General features: G+C 50.5%; 1 protein-coding gene across 2 annotated transcripts in view; it reads right to left on the reverse strand.

The window, feature by feature from the left end:
* The window catches only part of PPP1R16B (protein phosphatase 1 regulatory subunit 16B), a 121,253-nt gene that overhangs the window by 29,426 nt on the left and 72,661 nt on the right, over positions 1-19,166 (reverse strand). For both annotated transcript variants that reach the window (XM_050807115.1, XM_050807114.1), the window contains exon 3: positions 5,638-5,708. In XM_050807115.1, the coding sequence (XP_050663072.1) occupies positions 5,638-5,708 (71 nt within the window). The remainder of the gene's footprint in view (positions 1-5,637; positions 5,709-19,166) is intronic.

Genomic DNA, 19,166 nt, shown 5'->3' on the forward strand with positions numbered 1-19,166 from the left:
CTTCAAGTAACCAAGACTCCCCTCGAAAGAATCCAGCTCCACGTGAGCGTTCCACGGGGTCCTGATAGCCCCTGCGAGGAGACAGCCACGTTTGTGCTCCTGCCTGTATGCTGCAGGATTGCGCACCGGGCAGTCCGGGTAAGAGGGAAGGGCCGGCCGGGCGCGGTGCCTCACGCCTGTAATCCCAGCACTTTGGGAGGCCGAGACGGGTGGATCACGAGGTCAGGAGATCGAGACCATCCTGGCTAACACGGTGAAACCCCGTCTCTACTAAAAATACGTTTAAAAAAATGAGCCGGGCGCAGTGGCGGGCGCCTGTAGTCCCAGCTACACGGGAGGCTGAGGCAGGAGAATGGTGTGAACCCGGGAGGCGGAGCTTGCAGTGAGTGGAGATCGTGCCACTGCACTCCAGCCTGGGCGACAGAGCAAGACTCCGCCTCAAAAAAAAAAAAAAAAAAAAAAAAAAAAAAGGGGGAAGGGCCAGCAGCCTGCAGCCTCCTAGAGAGAACACAGGCTCCAACACAGGTAGCCCCCAGACTCCAGGGATAGGGAGGAAAAGATCCCAGGGAGACAGAGGGGTGTCAAGCTAGGCGCCAGGGTGGGAGAGGCCGGGAGAGAGGAGAAAGACAGGGAGCCACTTTACAGACTGCAGGAGGAAACTCTTCCCTAGAGGTGACTTCTGCGGAAGCTAGCAGGGGACACAGCAGGGCTCAAAGGCTCAGCCCTGCCCATCCAGATAAGGGCTTGGGACTTGGTCCTCAGTGCAATGGGAGACACTGAGTTACGCTAAGAAGGGGAGCAGGATCAGACTTGCTTTTAAAAACAACAGCTCCTCTGATTGCACGTGGAGAACAGATTGTGTGTGTGCGCGTGCACGCCCACACACATGTGTGCACGTTGGGAGGGGACAGCGAGGAGCTGTGTTGAAGTCACCCGGCTAAGAGATGATGGTGGCCTGGCCTCCAGAAACGACCACGGGGATAGAGAGAAGAGTCCAGATGCCAGCAGAAGGAGCAGGAGCAGCTGTAGAAGCCCACGGCCCCAGGTGGGTGTGGGCGTTGGTGTAGGCGTGGGTTGGGGTGGCACCACAGCCCCACCCCTATCCCCAGGGAAGCCAGGGCTCAGCGCCAGGACATGTGGGAAAGGAGCAGCCGTTTGCACAGATGGCACCAGAGACCCAGGTTCTTTCTGCGCCAGCCAGTCTTTGCGGGGCGGGGGGGGGAGCGGGGGGACGGTGGCTAGGTCTGAGGACATCTCTCCGGACAGGCAGGGAAAGACTCTGTAGCGGCTGGGTGCTGCCTCAGGTGGGCGGGAGAACCACGCAGCAGCACGGCGCGGCCGGCAGAGGGCGCCAAAGGCAACAAAGCGAGGCTGTGGTGGAAGGTGAACATCTCCAGGCCTTCACTGGGAGATGCCACTGAGAAGCCCCTGGGGTCAGGGGCAAGAGGGCCAGAAATCCAACCCCTGGAGACTGCAGGAAACATAGAGGGTGGAGTGGAAGCCTCAGGTTGAAGCAGGAGGGGACTGTGTGCCCAGAATGGCAGAGTCTTGTGAGACAATGTCCAGGGGCTGGACCAGTCTATACCTGGGAGACCCAGCCTGAGTAAGGGCTGCGTTGGGGGCTGGGTGCAGGGGCGCACATGGAGTAGGTGGTAGCTGGTGGAGTGGGCGGGCCTCCTCCTCTGCGGTGGCTGAGGTGGGAAATGGTACCTGGCAGTCAGTCGCCTCCTCCCACCTCCTCCCACCTCCTCCCTTCCCACCTTCAATCTATCACCAGGTATGAATCGCACATCTCCTAAATCGCTGTCCCCACCCTCTGCCCTGGATGAAATCTCATCATCTCTCTCTACCTCCCTGTCACTCCCCTTCCTAACACCCTCGACCAGAGAGAGCTTCTTCATTAATCTAATCATGTTGCTCTGCATTTACAAACCTCTGAGGGCTCCCTGTTGCCAAGAGAAGAAAATCCACACTCCTTTGCCAGGCATGGGCAGTTCTTCTTAATGTGCCCCCATCTCCTTTGTTGCACTGGAGCAACAGTGACAATAGCAGTGATAACAATAACAACAGCCCCGGCAACAACAGTAATAACATGTCACATCACATTGTCAATAACAATGTCAAATACTTTTTGAGGGCTTACAAGAGTCAAGCAGCTTGCTAAGCTTTGGCCATGCATTGCCTCATTTAATCTTCAAAAAAAAGGAGGATTGCTCTTTTAACAGATGGGGAAATGGCCCCTTTTATAGATGGGGAAACTGGCTCAAGGAGACCTGGTGGCACAATGTCACACGGAGTAAGAAATGAATTGAAATCCAAGCAGTCTAACTCCAAAGGCCCTGTTCTTAACCTTCTCAGTCTCACCACCTGCACCTCTCCCTGAGGCTTCCTGCACTCTAATTGTGCCACACGGAACCCTCTAGACTCCAAACTTGAAATGCTGAGCCCCTTTCTCAAGGCTTTGCACATGCTATTCCCTTGGCTTTGAATGTTCTGCCTTACCCTTTTCTAGCTAGCAAACTCCTACTCATCCTTCAAGACCCAACTCAGATATCCCTTCCTCTTAGAAGCCTTTCTCAGTTCCCCTTTGGGTCAAGTCTTCGGTTCCCAGCTTTAAGCTGCCTCTGTGCAAGGGCTGACCACACTGCATTACCTCTATTATGATTTATGTGCCTGTGGCCACAGCACACTCTGAATTCTGAGAGCAGGGACTCTGCCTAACTTACTTCTGGGGCCCTGTCCCCAGAAGATACCTGGCATGGAGTAGGTACACAATAGGTACTTGTTGAAAAAATAAATGGAAGCCCACAGGCTGATGAGGGTGGATGTCTCCCTGAAAGGGATCTCAACATGGGGCCCAAGGCAAAGGTGGTGGTTGGGGTGGGGTGTGGGTTTCAGCTGGTCAGCCATGAGCTTCATGCAGCTAAACTCGGAGCCTGGTGAGTTCCCGCCTCCCTGACCATGCATCCCCAGGGGCCTAGGAACCCACAGGAGAAACTGGTCCTGAGAAAGCAATGTGACCAACAAGGAAGAAGCACTATGTGAGGTGGCGGGAACCCCAAGCTAAAAAAAGGGCACCACTCGAGAGTTCATTGCATAGGGATGGCAACTCAAGGGGAGACCTGGGGCTCAGAGAATTGCAGCTGTGGTGTCCACAGAGCAGTTAAGACTACCTTGTTTCAAATCCTGGCTTCAACACTCAATCACTGTTTGGCCTTCGACAAGATTTCACCTCCCCAAGCTGCATGGTATAATACGACAGCCACTGTTTCTTTAAATCCAGTAAAATTAAATAAAATTCAAAATCCATTTCCTCAGTCACATCAGCCACATTTCGAGTGCTGGAGATCTGCATGTGGCTGGTGGCTATTGTACTGTGCACTGCAGAAACACAGAACATTTCCATCATTGTAGAAAGTTCTATTGAATAGGCTGCCTCAGTTTCCTCAGTCATAAAATAGGGATGATAATTTTTTTTTTTTTTTTTTTTTTGAGACAGCGTCTCACTCTGTCACCCAGGCTAGAAGGCAGTGGCATGATCTTGGCTCACTACAACCTCTGCTTCCCAGGTTCAAGCAAATCTCTATACCTCAGCCTCCCTAGTAGCTGGGATTACAAACACCCGCCACCACACCTGGCTAATTTTTGTATTTTTAGTAAAGACAGGGTTTTGCCATGTTGGCCAGGCTGGTCTTGAACTCCTGACCTCAGGTGATCTGCCTGCCTTGGCCTCCCAAAGTGCCGGGATTACAGGCATGAGCCACCATGCCCGGCCTGGGGATGATATTTCTGAGGTTTGTTGTAAGGATCAAAATGAAATATATAACTGAAGTAATTTGCAGATAAGTGGTCACATGATACATTTTAATAATAATCTTTTAATAAATAATAATAGATAATATTTATCCAGTATTGAGCACTGCTTAAAGGAGTTTTACGTGTGTTCATTTAATCCTCACAACCACCCAATGAGATGGGTACTTGTTATCCCTCTTTTAGAGATGAGGAAACTGAGGCACAGAGAGCTTCAGTAACTTTCCCACAGTCACACAGCTAGTGGGTGACAGTTCTGGGCCACAAGTCTGACTCTCAGTCCTGACATCCTCACCTTTCTGGCACGCAGTAGGAAGTAGCCTACACATTTGGTCCTCATGCCCATGGCTGGTGGGTGCTACCCAGCCTTGGAAATTGGCATTTGGGTCTCCACTTCAGGGCAAGCTACAGCAGCCACCTGCTCTCCGCTCCCTGGTGGAGTCCCAGGCCCTCTAGAGTTCATGGAGCTGGGAGTCTGGGAGTTTCCAAGGGCAGATGGAGACAGGGTACTGAGGCAGCTGCATGAGAGTGGATGCCTGAGGCCCTGTGAGAGAGAAGTCAAGAGGACACACAGGGACCTGCCCCTGGGGCCTGTGGGCAGGGCATGGCCAGTCTCTGTCCATCCCACCCCGGCCCTTGCATGGAGGTGGAGAGGCCCTCACCAGCCCAGGGTTCTAGCTGCCTGGCCTCTCACTCAAGTCCATCTACTTAGAAACTCGGGCACAGGGAGGCTTTGATGTGTTCACGCATTAATTCAGCATGCACATATTGAGTACCTGCTGTATGCCAGCATGGGGAAAGATGCTAGGACACACCCATAAGCAAGAGGCATGGGCTGTGCCCTCGGGCAGCTCAGCGTCTGAGTAGGGGAGAAGTCAGCATCAAATGATGACATCAATGGCTACAATGACTAATTACAAAGGAAGAGGGCCTTCCGAAGACAAAGGGTATGTCCGTCACAGCACAGCTCTGAAGCTCTTGCTGTGGAGGGCAGCTAATGGGTGAAAGCACCAAGTGCTGTGGGAAGTGTGGTGGGGAGGAGCGCAGTGGGTCCAAGGACCTGAGAAGTTGGGTGGCTGGGGCCCTGAGAGCCAGGAGGCTTGGAAGATCAGGTGCGAGCCCCGCCTCGTGGGGCCTTGTGCACTGTGGCAGAGTTTGTTTTTATCCCCTCCATTATAGGAAGACATCAGAGAACTTTGAGTAACACGAAGAGAGTTTTGGCTTCAGCATCCCCATGGCTGCTGTGTGGAGACAGAATTATGGCAGAGCCAGACTGAATGCTGGGGACCAGTTACGAGGCTGTAGCAGCATCCATGTGAAAGGTGACAGCCGGAGCAGCCGTCCCCAGCAAGGAGGACTGGACCCATCCCTCTGCCTTGGAAAGGACATGTCATGATAGCACATGGCTCAAGGCCATAAATCAAGATCATGTGACCTTGGGCAGGTCACATAAGTCCCGCCAACTGCCTCTGTCACCAGGGTGGATGGGATGTCCTGATTAAGTGTGAATGTGCTTCGTACACTGTCAAGCTCCAAACACACTTGCTTTCATGGGCAGGAGGGGTGCAGTGAACAAAGGCTCCCTGTCAACAGAGCCTGCATGTGCAGGCGCGTCTGCGCGCACACAGGGCTCTGTAGGATGGCAGTAACAGACACGCGTGTCTCCAAAGTAGACAAGAGCCTTTCAGATGGGCCAGCTGCAGCTCCTCCTCCCTCCCTCATTCCCTCCTCCCTGAGAGTTCTGAGCAGGAAAGTGCCAAGAAACAGGGTACCTGTCCAGGTGAGGAGCAGGGAGCCCGGGAGCCCCAACGAGCCCAGCCTTACCTGGTGTAGGGCTGTGAGTCCGTCCTCATTGCACAAATCAGGGCTGACCTTATTCTTCAGGAAGTAGCGTACTGCAATAGGAGGGTACAGGAGTGAGCTTCCCGTTGCACACTGGGTGTGCAGGCATGCAGGGGCCTGGGTAAGACCCACTCTCCCCAGGCCCATGAGGAATGTAGTAACACCTCCCCATTTTACAGATGAGACAACTGAGGCCCAGAATTTCCAAGAGGTGGATGCCACTGCCTGTCTTATTATGGATAACAATAACAAGAACTAACAATTATTCAGCACTTCCTGTATGCCAGGCACTGAGCTAAGCAATTTACATTTGTTGTCCAGAGGGTGCACATTCTAGTCATTGAAAGCATACACTCTGGAGGTTCAAATTTGGACACCATTCCCATTGGCTGTGCAACCTCGGTCAAGACACTACCTTCTCTGTGCCTCAGTTTTCTCATCTGCAAAATGGGGATGATGTTCATCCTCCTCACGGTGACAGTGTGAGTGGTCATCGAGGTGAGCCATGCCGGGGACTCAGCACAGTGGCCTGCATGTGGTTTGGGAGTGAACTCCTGCTCTGGCAGCTGTGGTGATTTTTATTAAAACTGTGGGTACCCACAGCAGGTAATGGCTCACCTATGGGTGTCAAATGCCCCTTCTTTGGCCCTACTGAGCCCTGGGGAAGGAGGGTAGCAGAGGTTTTAACCATCCCCAATCCCTAGAATTTTGTCTAGGGGTGTGTGTGTGTGTGTGTGTGTGTGTGTGTGTGTTTTCAGGGATTCTGGGTGGACAGGGAGGCCACAGTGAACAGCACCGACAGCCTGGAATCCCTCTTGCTTAGGATAAGCCCCCTCCCCTTATCACTGTGACCCTCCTCCCTTCTCCTCTGCCCGCCACCATTCGGGCCCTAATTCTCCCCTGAACCCAAGTGCAAAGGGAGAGAAGAGAGGAGCTCACCCAGCAGCCCTGCAGGCCCCTTCCCCGGCTTGGCAACTGGGACCCCAGCTCTGGCTTTAGCAGGGTGATCTGAGGCCTTCCAGCTTTGCCTCTCCCCATGGATGAGGAGTCTAGGGGGCCAGTGGGATGAGTCCACTCGAGCCCCTGGCTCCCCTTCCAGGCCACACCTCTACTGTTCCTGTCCAAATGGCTCCGAGCCTGCTTGCAGGGCCTCAGTAGGATCTTCCCTGGATCCAGCTTCCCAAAGGTAGACTGTGCAGTTACTGGGCAAGCGGACCTCTAGGCCAGAGGGGTGAACAGAGTGTGGCCGTTTGTAGGGCAAGTGGACGAACTTGAATAAGCAAGCTGGCTTGTGTGTGTGGCCCTCGTGCCATTGGGCTGATGAAGCCAGGTGTGGAGGCCCAGGCACTGCAGATAGGATACACAGGCTGGCCCTGAGCCCTCTGAGCCTCCTCCCACCCCCAGCCAAGTCTGGCTCCCTGTGAAACAGAAGCCAAAGTCCACACCCCCTAATCCCCACCGCAGACACTATCTCCACACTACGGTTCATGCCACAGGGCAGGGCTGAGGTAGCTTCCTCGTTGATTTCTGCTGTGGGGAAACAAATTAGAAGTGAGCCGGGCAGGGTGGAGAGAAGGCTATCCCTTCTGCAGGACAAAAAACCCGGTCAGCAACTCCAGGGGGTACAGGGGAAAAAGACGCTGGCAGGCAAGGGAGGAGTCCTTAAGGGCTCAGGAGCAGTGAATGGGGTGGGGGTACAGCCCCTCAGCTCCATCCTCATGAGGCCCAGTTCCCAAACCACAGTCCCAGTTGCACCCTAGGCCTCAGTGTGAACCAAGGCCCTGCATGAAGGGGAGGTTGAGGTCACCACCCAGCAAGAGGTGGCATCTCCAGTAGACCTGCCCAGTATGCATAGCCAGTATGGGTTAAGCATGACAGGACCTTGTCCAGTAAGGTCAGATCCTTTGGCACTGTCCCAACCAACATGGTGCCACTAGCTACATCTGGCTATTATGGCTGCTTAAATGAATTAACATTTCAAATTTAGTTTCTCAGGCATGCTGTGCTGTTTCAAGTGGTTGGTGGCTACCATATTGGAAAGTGTAGAAATAGAACATTTTCATCTTCCTGGAAAGTTATATTGGACAGTGCTGCTTTGGGGCATTATAAATGAAAATTAGCTCTATCACAAATTGTTAAAATCCTTCCATGGCTCCCCATTGCTCTGGGAATAAAGTCCAAAACTCTTCCTATGGCCTACAAGTTCTTGCATGATGTGAGCCCTGCCTGCAGACCTCCAGCTTGTACAATTGTAGGGGGCACCATCCACATCATGGTTTCTAAGACTGGCATCCTCTGGAGCTGTCCAGTACACAACTTGCTCAGCTGTGCACAATCATCCTACCTGCTAACCTCTCCACTCTCATTTCTTAAACTCCTAACACTTTCCATAAGAGTCTTTTGTCAGTTACAGAGTCACACCACTTCTTGTGGTCTCTGAGATTTTGCATAGTCTGTTCCCATTGCCTGGAAAACTCAATCATTCATCCATCCAACCACCATCATCCATGCATCTGCCTCTAACACTAACACACACACACACACACCTCAGCCCCACGCCTCATCCTTTAGGTCTCAGCTCAAACTCCCCAGGCTCCTGTTATATATACCCATAGCTCCTATACATCTCATTTACAGCCTTGTCACAACTACAATTATATAACTAATTATGGGCTTTGAGTGTATCTGCTCATTGGACACTAAGCCCCATGAGGGCAGAACCATGACCTGGTACTTATGACTCTATCCCTAAAGCCTGGTACACAGTAAGTCCTCAAGAACTCCTCTAGGACCTTGACCCAATTGGCAGCCCTCTAGTTCAGTCCAAGGACAAAGCCTCCCCATCTCTGAGCAAAGCAGATCACCCTCAAGGGCTGACTCCGAAAGACTCATGTCTGTAGCAGGCAGTTCTCTGCTCGCAGGCGCCTCCTACAGACCGGGTGCCTGGTGTTAGCCTCAGGACCATGTAGGAGATTATGGCAAAGCCACTGAGGACCAAAGCCCCACCTGCCCATGGGTGAGTGGGGGTGCCCTGAGCCTGACAGATGGCCTTTGGGAGAGGAGCAGTGGCCACTATGTCCCTGACTAGGATGGGTTTCTGGATGGTTCTGCTCACATTAGCTAGGGGTCCAATTCCCATGGGATGGGTAGCAGAATAAGCTTCCTGTCCAGGAGATACTCTTTGAGGCAGAAAATAAGCATCAGCTGCCAAAAGCAGTGTTTGTGCACAGTAATTATTGGGGTGTCCTCCGTGCTGTGCAGGAATCCAAGCCATGTAATTACCCTGATGTTGGGCAGTTATTTTCAGCCCAAGAGGTGGGACAAATCATTCCCCTCTCTGGGAAGCCCTTAGTACTCATGAGCCAAGGCTGCCTCAGCAGTGCTACTTCCAATGTAGCTAGGAGCCCAAGGCCCGGCTCTGCACCTAGTCACAGGAGCAAAGTCCTCGCGGTCCAGTGCACAATCAGGCTCCCTGCCTCTAGAGTTCAGTAAGAAAATGATTATTATATTAATAATGTTTTCTGGCCAGGCACAGTGGCTCATGCCCATAATTCCAGCACTTTGGGAGGCCAAGGCATGTGGATCATTTGAGGTCAAGAGTTCAAGACCAGCCTGGCCAACATGGTGAAACCCTGTCTCTACTAAAAATACAAAAATTAGCCAGGCATGGTGGCTCGTGCCTGTAATCCTAGCTACTCAAGAGGCTGAGGCAGGAGAATCACTTGAATTTAGGAGGCAGAGGCTGTAGTGAGCCGAGACTGCACCATTGCACTCCAGCCTGGGTTACGGAGCAAGACTCTGTCTCAAAAAATATATATAAATAAATAAAATAGTATTTTCTTACCAAGCCTTTCATTTGCATCTTGTTCAATTCAGAATCACTTTATTGTATGGGTTCACATCTATAATTATTCCTCTTATGCAGAAGAAGAGACAGAGGGCCAGGAAGGTGTAGCTCAGTCACACGTGGCCAAATTAAGGAGCAGGGATTTGGCACCAGGCCTCTCTGATTTCAAAGCCCAGGCAGGTGGCCAGTGGACCATTCTACTCTGCCCTAAGGCCAGGAATGGGAACCAACATTTCTGGATTTCTGCCATGTCGAGATCTGTGCTGAGAGCTGATTTGGGGACGAGGGTAACGGGAAATGGACAGCAGTGACCTCTGCTTCTGGAACTGTCTATGTATCAGAGGCCCTGCAGTCCCAGGCCAAGCCTCTTCTGGAAGACAGAAGAGTTCAAGGATCTGCAAATGGGACAGAAGAAATGGTGTTACCCTGCTGAGGGATTAGCTCTTTCAGGCCATTTAAAATGTAAACCTGCCTCCCCGACTCCCTGCTTTAAATCTTCTCATGGCTCCATTTTGCTCTTTTCTTCTTCTTCTTTTATTATTATTATTTTTAAATATAGAGATGGGATCTCACTATGTTGACCAGGCTGGTCTCAAACTCCTGGCCTCAAGCAATCTTCCCATCTCAGCCTCCCAAAGTGCTGGGATTTAAGTCACAAGGCACCACGCCCAGCCTTCTTCTTCTTCTTCTTTTTTTTTTTTTTTTGAGACGGAGTCTCGCTCTGTTGCCCAGGCTGGAGTGCAGTGGTGTGATCTCAGCTCTCCTGCCTCAGCCTCCCGAGTAGCTGGGACTACAGGCACATGCCACCATGCTCAGCTAATTTTTTGTATTTTTAGTAGAGACGGGGTTTCACCGTGTTAGCCAGGATGGTCTCAATCTCCTGACCTCGTGATCTGCCTGCCTCGGCCTCCCAAAGTGCTGGGATTACAGGCGTGAGCCACTGCGTCTGGCCACCACTTTCTTTTTTTAAGAGACAGGGCCTCACTATGTTGCCCAGGCTGGCCTCAAACTCTTGCTTTCAAGCAATCCTCCCACCTCGGCCTTCTGAGTAGTTGAGACTCCAAGCACACACACAACCACGTCCAGCCTCCACAGTGCTCTTGGGATGAAGTTCAAAATCCTTCCATGACCTTCATTGGGACTGACAAACTATGGCCTGTGGGCCAAATCTGGCAGGCAGCCTGTTTCCGTAAATAAAGTTTTATTGGAACACATCCATGCTCATTCATTTACATATCACCTATGACTGCTTTCACCCTACAACAGCAGATTTGAGTAGGTACAACAGAGACTGTATGGCTCACATGACCTATGATATTTACTATCTGGCCCTTTGCAGAAACGGTTTGCAGACCCCTGGTCTTCAAAGTCCTGTATGGTGTGGTCCCGCCTACAGAGCTACTGCCTTGCATAATTCCAAGGCAATATGCAAATACGCTTGCATAACAGTACCTTGCACTGTTCTCATCATAGTCTGTGTGAATAGAGTGCCCTGGAATTATGCAGTGTGCAGCCTGCTCAGCTATGCCCAGGGGTCCTGTCTCTCTACCTCTCCAGGCTCATCTCTTGCTTTCTGGAGTACCTGGAACAATGGAGGAAGCTGGCTTGGGTCTAAGGTGTTGCCTGGAGCTCAGGGAGCACAAAGACGAGAAAGGCACACTTCTTTCCTTCGGCCAGGAGTGTCCACACCTTCTCTCAGTTGCCCACACTCAGGGTTGCTCCCTGCCCACAAAGCCCTAAGTCCCAGGCTCAGCCATCAGTTCGTCGGAGTGACCCATTTATTCTCATGCATTTGCTTAGCTGCAGCTCCAGGCAAGTTATTCCCCCTCTCTGCCTCCATGTCCTCATCTGCAAAATGGGGATCACAACAGTGCTCCCCCATGGCATTGCTGTGGGGTTAAGGAAGACAAGGCCCTGGTTACTGTTAGCATTTATTTTAAAAGTAAAAACAAAAACCAACCAGTGAGCTCTTGCTTGTGTCCCAGCCTGTGCTGGGTGCTGGGAATACAACCATCAACATCTTGCATGTCTCAAGAGCTTTAGCACTGGTGGTAAAATGACAGAGGCAGTCTCCCTCCAGGGAGCTCTGAGCATATGCTGGTTCACGGACCACCGTAAGGCCACAGTCGGTGCCCCGACACCCCGATGCAGGCAGGACCCTACTGAGATGGCAAAGAGGTGGCTCCCGCCCTCCTCACTCACGTATCCCTGCTCCTGGCGCCGACCCCGCCGCTCCGCCCACACCTCCCTGGCAATCTGGCTGGAATCTGGGCCAAACGGGCCATCTGGTCCTCTCCATCTCCAGCTGTAGCAAGTGAGGCTGAGCCGGCCCGTCTCAGCAGGAAGCTGGTGGCGGCTGCCTTTGCAGGGAGACATTACCGCTGACAAGCTTGTGTTTTCTTTGGCATCTGACCCACGCCGTCTCACAGAGCATCTTCCTGACCTCGAGATGGTCAGTGACATGTGACCACAGGCGTGGCTCCTGCTCCTCCTCTGGGGAAACGGGGACAGCCAGACAGAGGTGTCTGCCCAGTGAAGGTGGACTTTGGGCAATCTGCATCTCCCTGGGGGGTGCCCTGGGGCTGAGCTGCTGCCACCTGGCCATGTGACTTGCAGTGTCATGTTCACTCACAAGGCCTACCCTCCTATCTCTCTTCCTTCCTTTCCTGCCCAGTGCCCAGCAATGAGGCCTCATCCTCCCACTGCCTCCAAGGCACTGCATGATCTAGTCCCTGCCTGCTCCACACCCACCTCACCTGGAAGTCACTCCCTGAATCCCTCATTGGTTTAGCCACCCTGGCCTCTCATTTCCTAAAACAAAACAAAACAAAAACCGAGCTCCGATTCTCCAGGCCTTTACACACAGTTTCCTATGCCTGGAACCCTCTTTCTTCCCATTGTTGGGCCGGAAAACTCTTCGTCATCCTTCAGATTTTAGCCAAAATGTCACCTCCTCTGGGAGGCCTTCCTTGATTGCCTCTATCTCCATTGAGCTTCCCCATCTATTCTCTCCACACTACCCTGCATTTCTGCTTTTGTCCTTCACAGCAGCACTTACTTTGTTGCCCATGGAGCTACCTGTTCCTGAGGCCATGAAACTATTTCTCAGCGTAGTCCCACAGACACGGGGCACTGCAGGAGCATGACTCAGGAATGAAAAGCAATGATTGTGACTTTTGTACAAAATTGAGTGAGGCCAGAAGTGGTGGCTCACACCTGTAATCCCAATGCTTTGGGAGGCCGAGGTGGTAGGATCACTTAAGGCCAGGAGTTCGAGGCCACAGTGAGCTGTGATTGTACCACTGCACTCCAGCCTGGATGACAGAGCAGGATACTGTCTCTTAACAACAACAACAACAACAAAACAAACTTTAAAAAACGAGTCAGCAGACACCCTTCCTTAAGCCTCCCTCATCAACACCGCCAGACCTGGAGGCTGACCACAGGAGTCCTTCAGTCCCACCCAACACTGTCCCCTCTGCAGGCTGGATGCAGGGGACTCAGCATGTCCCTTTGTCCAGGACCCCACTCCTCATTCTCTCTGCCCTGTGCCCTTGCTCTTTCTACAGCCCAGCACTAACTGTGTGCCAGGCATTGTGTTAAGCCCTTCATATCCATCAAGTCAATTAGTCCTCATAATCCAGCTACGAGGATAAGTAACCTGCTGTTATTAAATAACTCCCTGGGATTATTGCTCCAATTTACAGATGGGAAAACTGAGGCTCAGGTTTGAATACATGAAATGATTTGCCCAAAGACACCTGGCTGGGAATGGTAGAGCTGGGATTTTCACCCAGGCCCAGCCAGCTCTGAACCCTTAACCACTTTGCTAAAATGGTAGCAAACAAGGACTCAGGGAAGGAAACATATACAGCAGAGAGACATACAGGGTGGACACAGATGTTATCATGAAGAAAGCCGACAGGGATGGCAAAAAGCCAAGAGAAAGGTCAAGACCATTGCCAATAAAGGTCAGTGTTCCAGAACATCATGTGATAAAGAAGACAGTTGCCAACAGGCATTGCTGCAGCCTTTGTGTTTACTATATTTGCAAATGAAGTCACTGAGGCACAGAAGTGAACACTGAGCCTGAGGTCCAGCACCACCTCTGTCGGTCTTCCTGCTGCATCTCTACTGTGGGTAGACAGCAGCCTGCCCCTGCTTCCAAGCACCACGGTGGCCTGCCTCATGTTGCCACATCCCGCCCACTGGGTTGCACTTCCTGCATGAAAAGCCCAGTCTGCAAAGACTTATTTCGCCCTCTTCAAGGTGCTGTCAGGACTGCTGTGAGCCCAGCCCTCTGCTCTGATAATGCCAAAGGGTCAGCATTCTCAGAGCAGCCCCTCTGCTCTCCTCCCAAGTCAAAGCTGTCCTGTGTCCCCAAGGCAGTGCACTTCTAAAATCACCCCACCGAGTAATTGCAACCTTTCCACCCACCATTGCTCCTCCCTGGACCAGAAATAGCCAGAAATAGCTGCTCCCAGGGAAGCCCGGCAGCCTGGAGCTGAGGGTGGAGACTCAGTCAAGTCGCATGGTGGCTTCTGCAGTGGCTGGTGCAGCCCGCCCCTCTGCCAGGCAGCTCCCCCGAGATCCTGGGTGGTGACTCACCCTGGTGGACCAGAAAGACACGGGCTTCCCTCAAAGTCACATTCCCAGGACCAAGCCTCAGGCCCCAGGCGCCAACTCCCTGCTCTTCACCAGATAGATAGTATCACTCTTGGCCCATTCAAGAAGAGGAGGGGTTGGACAACCGTGTGAAGACGCACGGAAGTCAGAGCCCTCGGGCATTGCTGGTGGGAATGTAAGATGGCACAGCGTTGTGGAAAACAGACTGACAGGTCCTTAAAAAGTTAAACATAGCATTACCACCTGACCCAGCAATTCTACTCCTAGGTATATATTTAAGAGGAATGAACATATATGTCCATACAAAACTTTGCATATGAATGTTTTTATAGCATTAGTTGCCATATCTCTAAAGTAAGACCCAAATTTCCATCAACTAATGAATGGATAAACAAGATTCCATACAATGGAACAGTATTTTGCCATACAAAGAAATAAAGTATGGCTAAATAAAACATGGACGAACCTTGAAAATATCATGCTAAGTAAAGGAAGCCAGACACAGAGGCCACATGTTGTGTGACTTCATTTACATGAAATGTCCGGAATAGGCAAATCCATAGAAAGAGAAAGCAGATTAGTGGTTGCCAGGGGTCAGGGGAGAATGGGGAGTGACTGCTAATGAGTACAGGATTTCCTCTGAGGATGCTGAAATTGTTCTGAAATTAAACACTGGTGATAGTTGTACAATCTTGTGAAAGATCTTGTAGCAAAGACCACAGAATAGAGTAACTTTGGGGCTGGGCACAGTGGCTCACACCTGTAATCCCAGCACTTTGGGAGGCCAAGGCATGTGGATCACCTGAGGTCAGGAGTTTGAGACCAGCCTGACCAACACAGAGAAACCCTGTCTCTACTAAAAATACAAAATTAGCCAGGCATGGTGGTGCATGCCTGTAATCCCAGCTACTCAGGAGGCTGAGGCAGGAGAATCGCTTGAACCCAGGAGACAGAGGTTGCAGTGAGCCAAGACAGCGCCATTGCACTCCAGCCTGGGCAACAAGAGTGAAATTCCATCTCAAAAAAAAAAGGGTAGGCCGGGCGCGGTGGCTCAAGCCTGTAATCCCAGCACTTTGGGAGGCCGAGACGGGCGGATCATGAGGTCAGGAGATCGAGACCATCCTGGCTAACACAGTGAAACCCCGTCTCTACTAAAAAATACAAAAAAAAGTAGCCGGGTGAGGTGGCGGGCACCTATAGTCCCAGCTACTCGGGAGGCTGAGGCAGGAGAATGGCGTGAACTCGGGAGGCGGAGCTTGCAGTGAGCTGAGATCCGGCCACTGCACTCCAGCCTGGGCGACAGAGCGAGACTCCGTCTCAAAAAAAAAAAAAAAAAGGGTAAATTTTGGCCAGGTGCAGTGGCTCACGTCTGGAATCCCAGCACTTTGGGAGGCCAAGGCGGGCAGATCATGAGGTCAAGAGGTTGAGACCATCCTGGCCAACATGGTGAAACCCCACCTCTACTAAAAAATACAAAAATTAACCTGCCGTGGTGGTGGGCACATGTAATCCCAGCTACTCAGGAGGCTGAGGCAGGAGAATCACTTGAACCCGGGAGGTGGAGGTTGCAGTGAACTGAGATCGCACCATTGCACTCCAGCCTGGGCAACAAGAGTGAAACTCTGCCAAAAAAACAAACAAACAACAAACAAACAAAAACAGGGTAAAATTTATAGTATGTGAATTATATCTCAACTTTAGAAAAAGAAGAGGAAGGGGTTCCAAACTAGGTCTGCTGGGATCTCACTCCCCTGCCAGCCTGGGAGGTCTGTGAGGTCAAGACAGCATCTGTCCCACTCATCACTGTACCCACAGTGCTGAGGACAGTGCCTGGTACACAGTAGGTGCTCAATCATTGCGTAGGGGAAGGAAGGGGGAAGGCCACTGGCCACTTGGGCCCGTCTGGGCCGTATGTGATCTGCCTGTCTTTCCCGGCATCATCCCTCCTAACCACCACACACCCTACCAGGCACACTCCATACCACCCTCTCTTGTGCATCTTCTCATGTGCTGTTCCTTCTTCCTGTCTTTTTTTTTTTTTTTTTTTTTTTTTTTTTTTTTGAGACAAGGTCCCTCTGTCACCCAGGCTGGACTGCAGTGGCGTGATCAAGCTCTCTGCAGCCTCGACCTCCAGGGCTCAAGCAATCCTCCCACCTCAGCCTCCTAAGTAGCTGGGAGTATAGGTGCGCACCACCATGCCCAGCTAATTTTTTTATTTTTACTTTTTGGATTTTTGTAGAGATGACATTTTGCCATGTTGTCCAGGCTGGTCTTGAACTCCTGAGCTCAAGTGATTCTCCTGCCTCAGCCTCCCAAAGGGATGGGATTACAGTCGTGAGCCACCACGCCCAGCCCTGCCTGTCTTTCTCTGTCTTCACTTCACCTGGTTAATTCTTACTTAGATTCCAAGTCCCAGCATCAATGTCATTTCCTCTACAAAGCCTCCTGCAGGTCTCCCAGGCTGGGCCAGGCACCCTTCTCATATGATTGCTGTGCCCCCCAAACTCCAAAAATATTTAACACTATTTTATAGTCATATATGAATTTGTCTGTGTCTTTACAACACTAAAGTTCTGGAGGGGTAGGACGAGTAGGACCATCTTTTGGCTACCATGTTTCTCTATGTGATGCAGTTCAGGCCCCCAGTCAATTTCAGATGACCGCAGAAGTGAATGGAGCTTACCTGGCCTCTACCCAAGCCTCAGAACCGGCCAGAACATCTATTCTTGGGCTAATGTATGCTTCTTCCTTTGGACAAGAGCGTCCCCGGCTGGGCCACAGACTTTTCCTTCTCAGAGAGAATCTTCACCCTTTGACTTGAACAAAGAGGCCAGTTCCTCTCCTACCATCTCTGATACCCTTAGCATCACCAGGACAAGATGGCCGGACCCCAGACACGTAGCTATAAACATTCTCCCTTCTAGAACCTCCGTGCCCAGGACATATGTCTCTGCTAGACAAAAGGGGTTGACAGAGATTCACATCAGCTACCCAGATGCCTCTGCCCATGTAACTTACATCTGGCATTGGGTGTATGCAGGAAAAGTGACAGCACACCCTTTAGGATATAAGCTCTATGTGGGCAACTCGTGTCTGAATTCTTATCTGGGGCATGCAGCTCCTAGAGAAAGCACTCAACAAATATTTGTTGACTGAATGAACAAATTAAAAAGGCGTTTTTAATTCTAAGAATAAAAAACTAAAGATACCCGGGAAACTGATGTACAAAGTAGGCCTGCAGTTAATCCTTTTCAAAATGTATAGTCTTTCTGAGACATGGAGGTTGGGGTGAGGTGGGGCATCACTTCCTAATGTGTAAGGGGACATTTGTGTATTAGATTTCCTCAAAGGGAGGGAGAACTGCATTTAACTCAGCTACCGTGAAGACGATATGGACCTGTAAGGTTTCTCCACCAAAGCTGCAAAGACTGTGTGCCTTGGACCCTTCCCTCTCTCTTCTTCTCCCTTCCTTCCCCTTCTCTTACCCCTTACAGTGCTTAATCTCAGAGAATGACGGCAAGGGTCCCCCTTTTCCAGAAACATGATGTTGGAACTTACGCATTCTATTCATAAAACATCAGACCCCCGCTGCATTAGGCCCCTGTTCTTTACTGATTCTACCTCCAGAATTCTCCCAGCACCTCTCCTTACAGCTTCACTGCAGACCTAGGGACCTGATCTCCCTTCCGCTCTGCAGAAGCACGCACTGGCTGCCCGGGAGCTCTCCAAGGTATCTGCTCTTATCCCAATTCCCCTCTCCCGAAATGCCCTGCATGCCTCTTTCTGACTTGCTCTTGCTCTCCAAGACCCATCCCTCTCACCTCACTTCTCCTTCCAGCTATCTCTCCTGATTTTTTTTAATAGTCCAATTACTTTATCTCTCCAGGCAAGTAATAGATAAAAATATTTCCAGCCCTGCAGGTAGGAGATACATGCGTATAAACACTGTAATAGCTTCACAGCCATCATAATAGCATCTAACATTCATTGACTATTTTCCGAGTATGAGGCACTGTCCCAGGATGTTACATGTATTATCCCAGATCCCTGGGATCCCTCAATCCCCACAACAACATCATGACTTAGGTGCTATTGTTAGACCATTTGACAGAGAACTTATATGATTTGCCCAAGCTTGTTTAGCTAGTAAGTGCTGAGACTCAATTCTAGTCTGGGTGATTCCATACATAACCGGTATTTCAGGCATGACTAATTACAAGGGACCCTCATTCAAATATAGCCAAGAATAAAATCCATTCCTATCAATCTTTAGCGAGAGGCAACAAGCTGCGTATGAAGGGGGAAGTTCCTTCAGCTCACACCTGTCCCTTTTGAAGCTTCCCTCTGATTTCCCTGGTCCTGTTCTGCTGTCCCAAAACTACCTCTCCAGTCTCTGCCTGCCTTTCAATTTTGGTCTTTCCTAAAGATGCTACTCTGCCTCAGCCCTGTATTACATAGGACATGAACAAATCCTCCTTTGGGCTTCCAAGTATCTGCCTGGGAAAATAAAACAAGATTTCTGAAAATTTTAAAGGTAACCACACAAGAAATTGAAGTCACTACTTGTATCTTCCATATTATTGATGGAAAAGATAAATGCAAATCAACATAGTATTTGTTAAAGTCACAAAATGAAAGAAATAATAAAGAAACAAATGCCACAAATCACAAAGCAAGATGACCGATATCCAAATATGTACCAGATGAATAAATTGAATCATTTATCCTTCCCATAAAGCAGCAATGATTTGGTTGCAAAAAAAAAAAAAAAAAAAAATCAACTGTGTGCTGCTTACAAGAGATATATTCCAAACAAAATAACAGGGAGACTAAAAATAAAGGAATGTTCAAATATAAAACAGGCAAACACAAACACAAAGAAAGTGGAGGTGGCAGCGTTACTATTATGAAGAATGGAATTCTGAGCAAATAAGGAGGTAATCAACTTTAGGCTGATCAAAAATAAGGTACTTCAAAATGAAATTATAAACAGAAAGCAGATCAGTGACTGCCTGGGGCTAGTGGTGCAGGAGGGGAG

Source organism: Macaca thibetana, chromosome 10 (assembly GCF_024542745.1).
Source record: "Macaca thibetana thibetana isolate TM-01 chromosome 10, ASM2454274v1, whole genome shotgun sequence".
NCBI lineage: Eukaryota > Metazoa > Chordata > Mammalia > Primates > Cercopithecidae > Macaca > Macaca thibetana.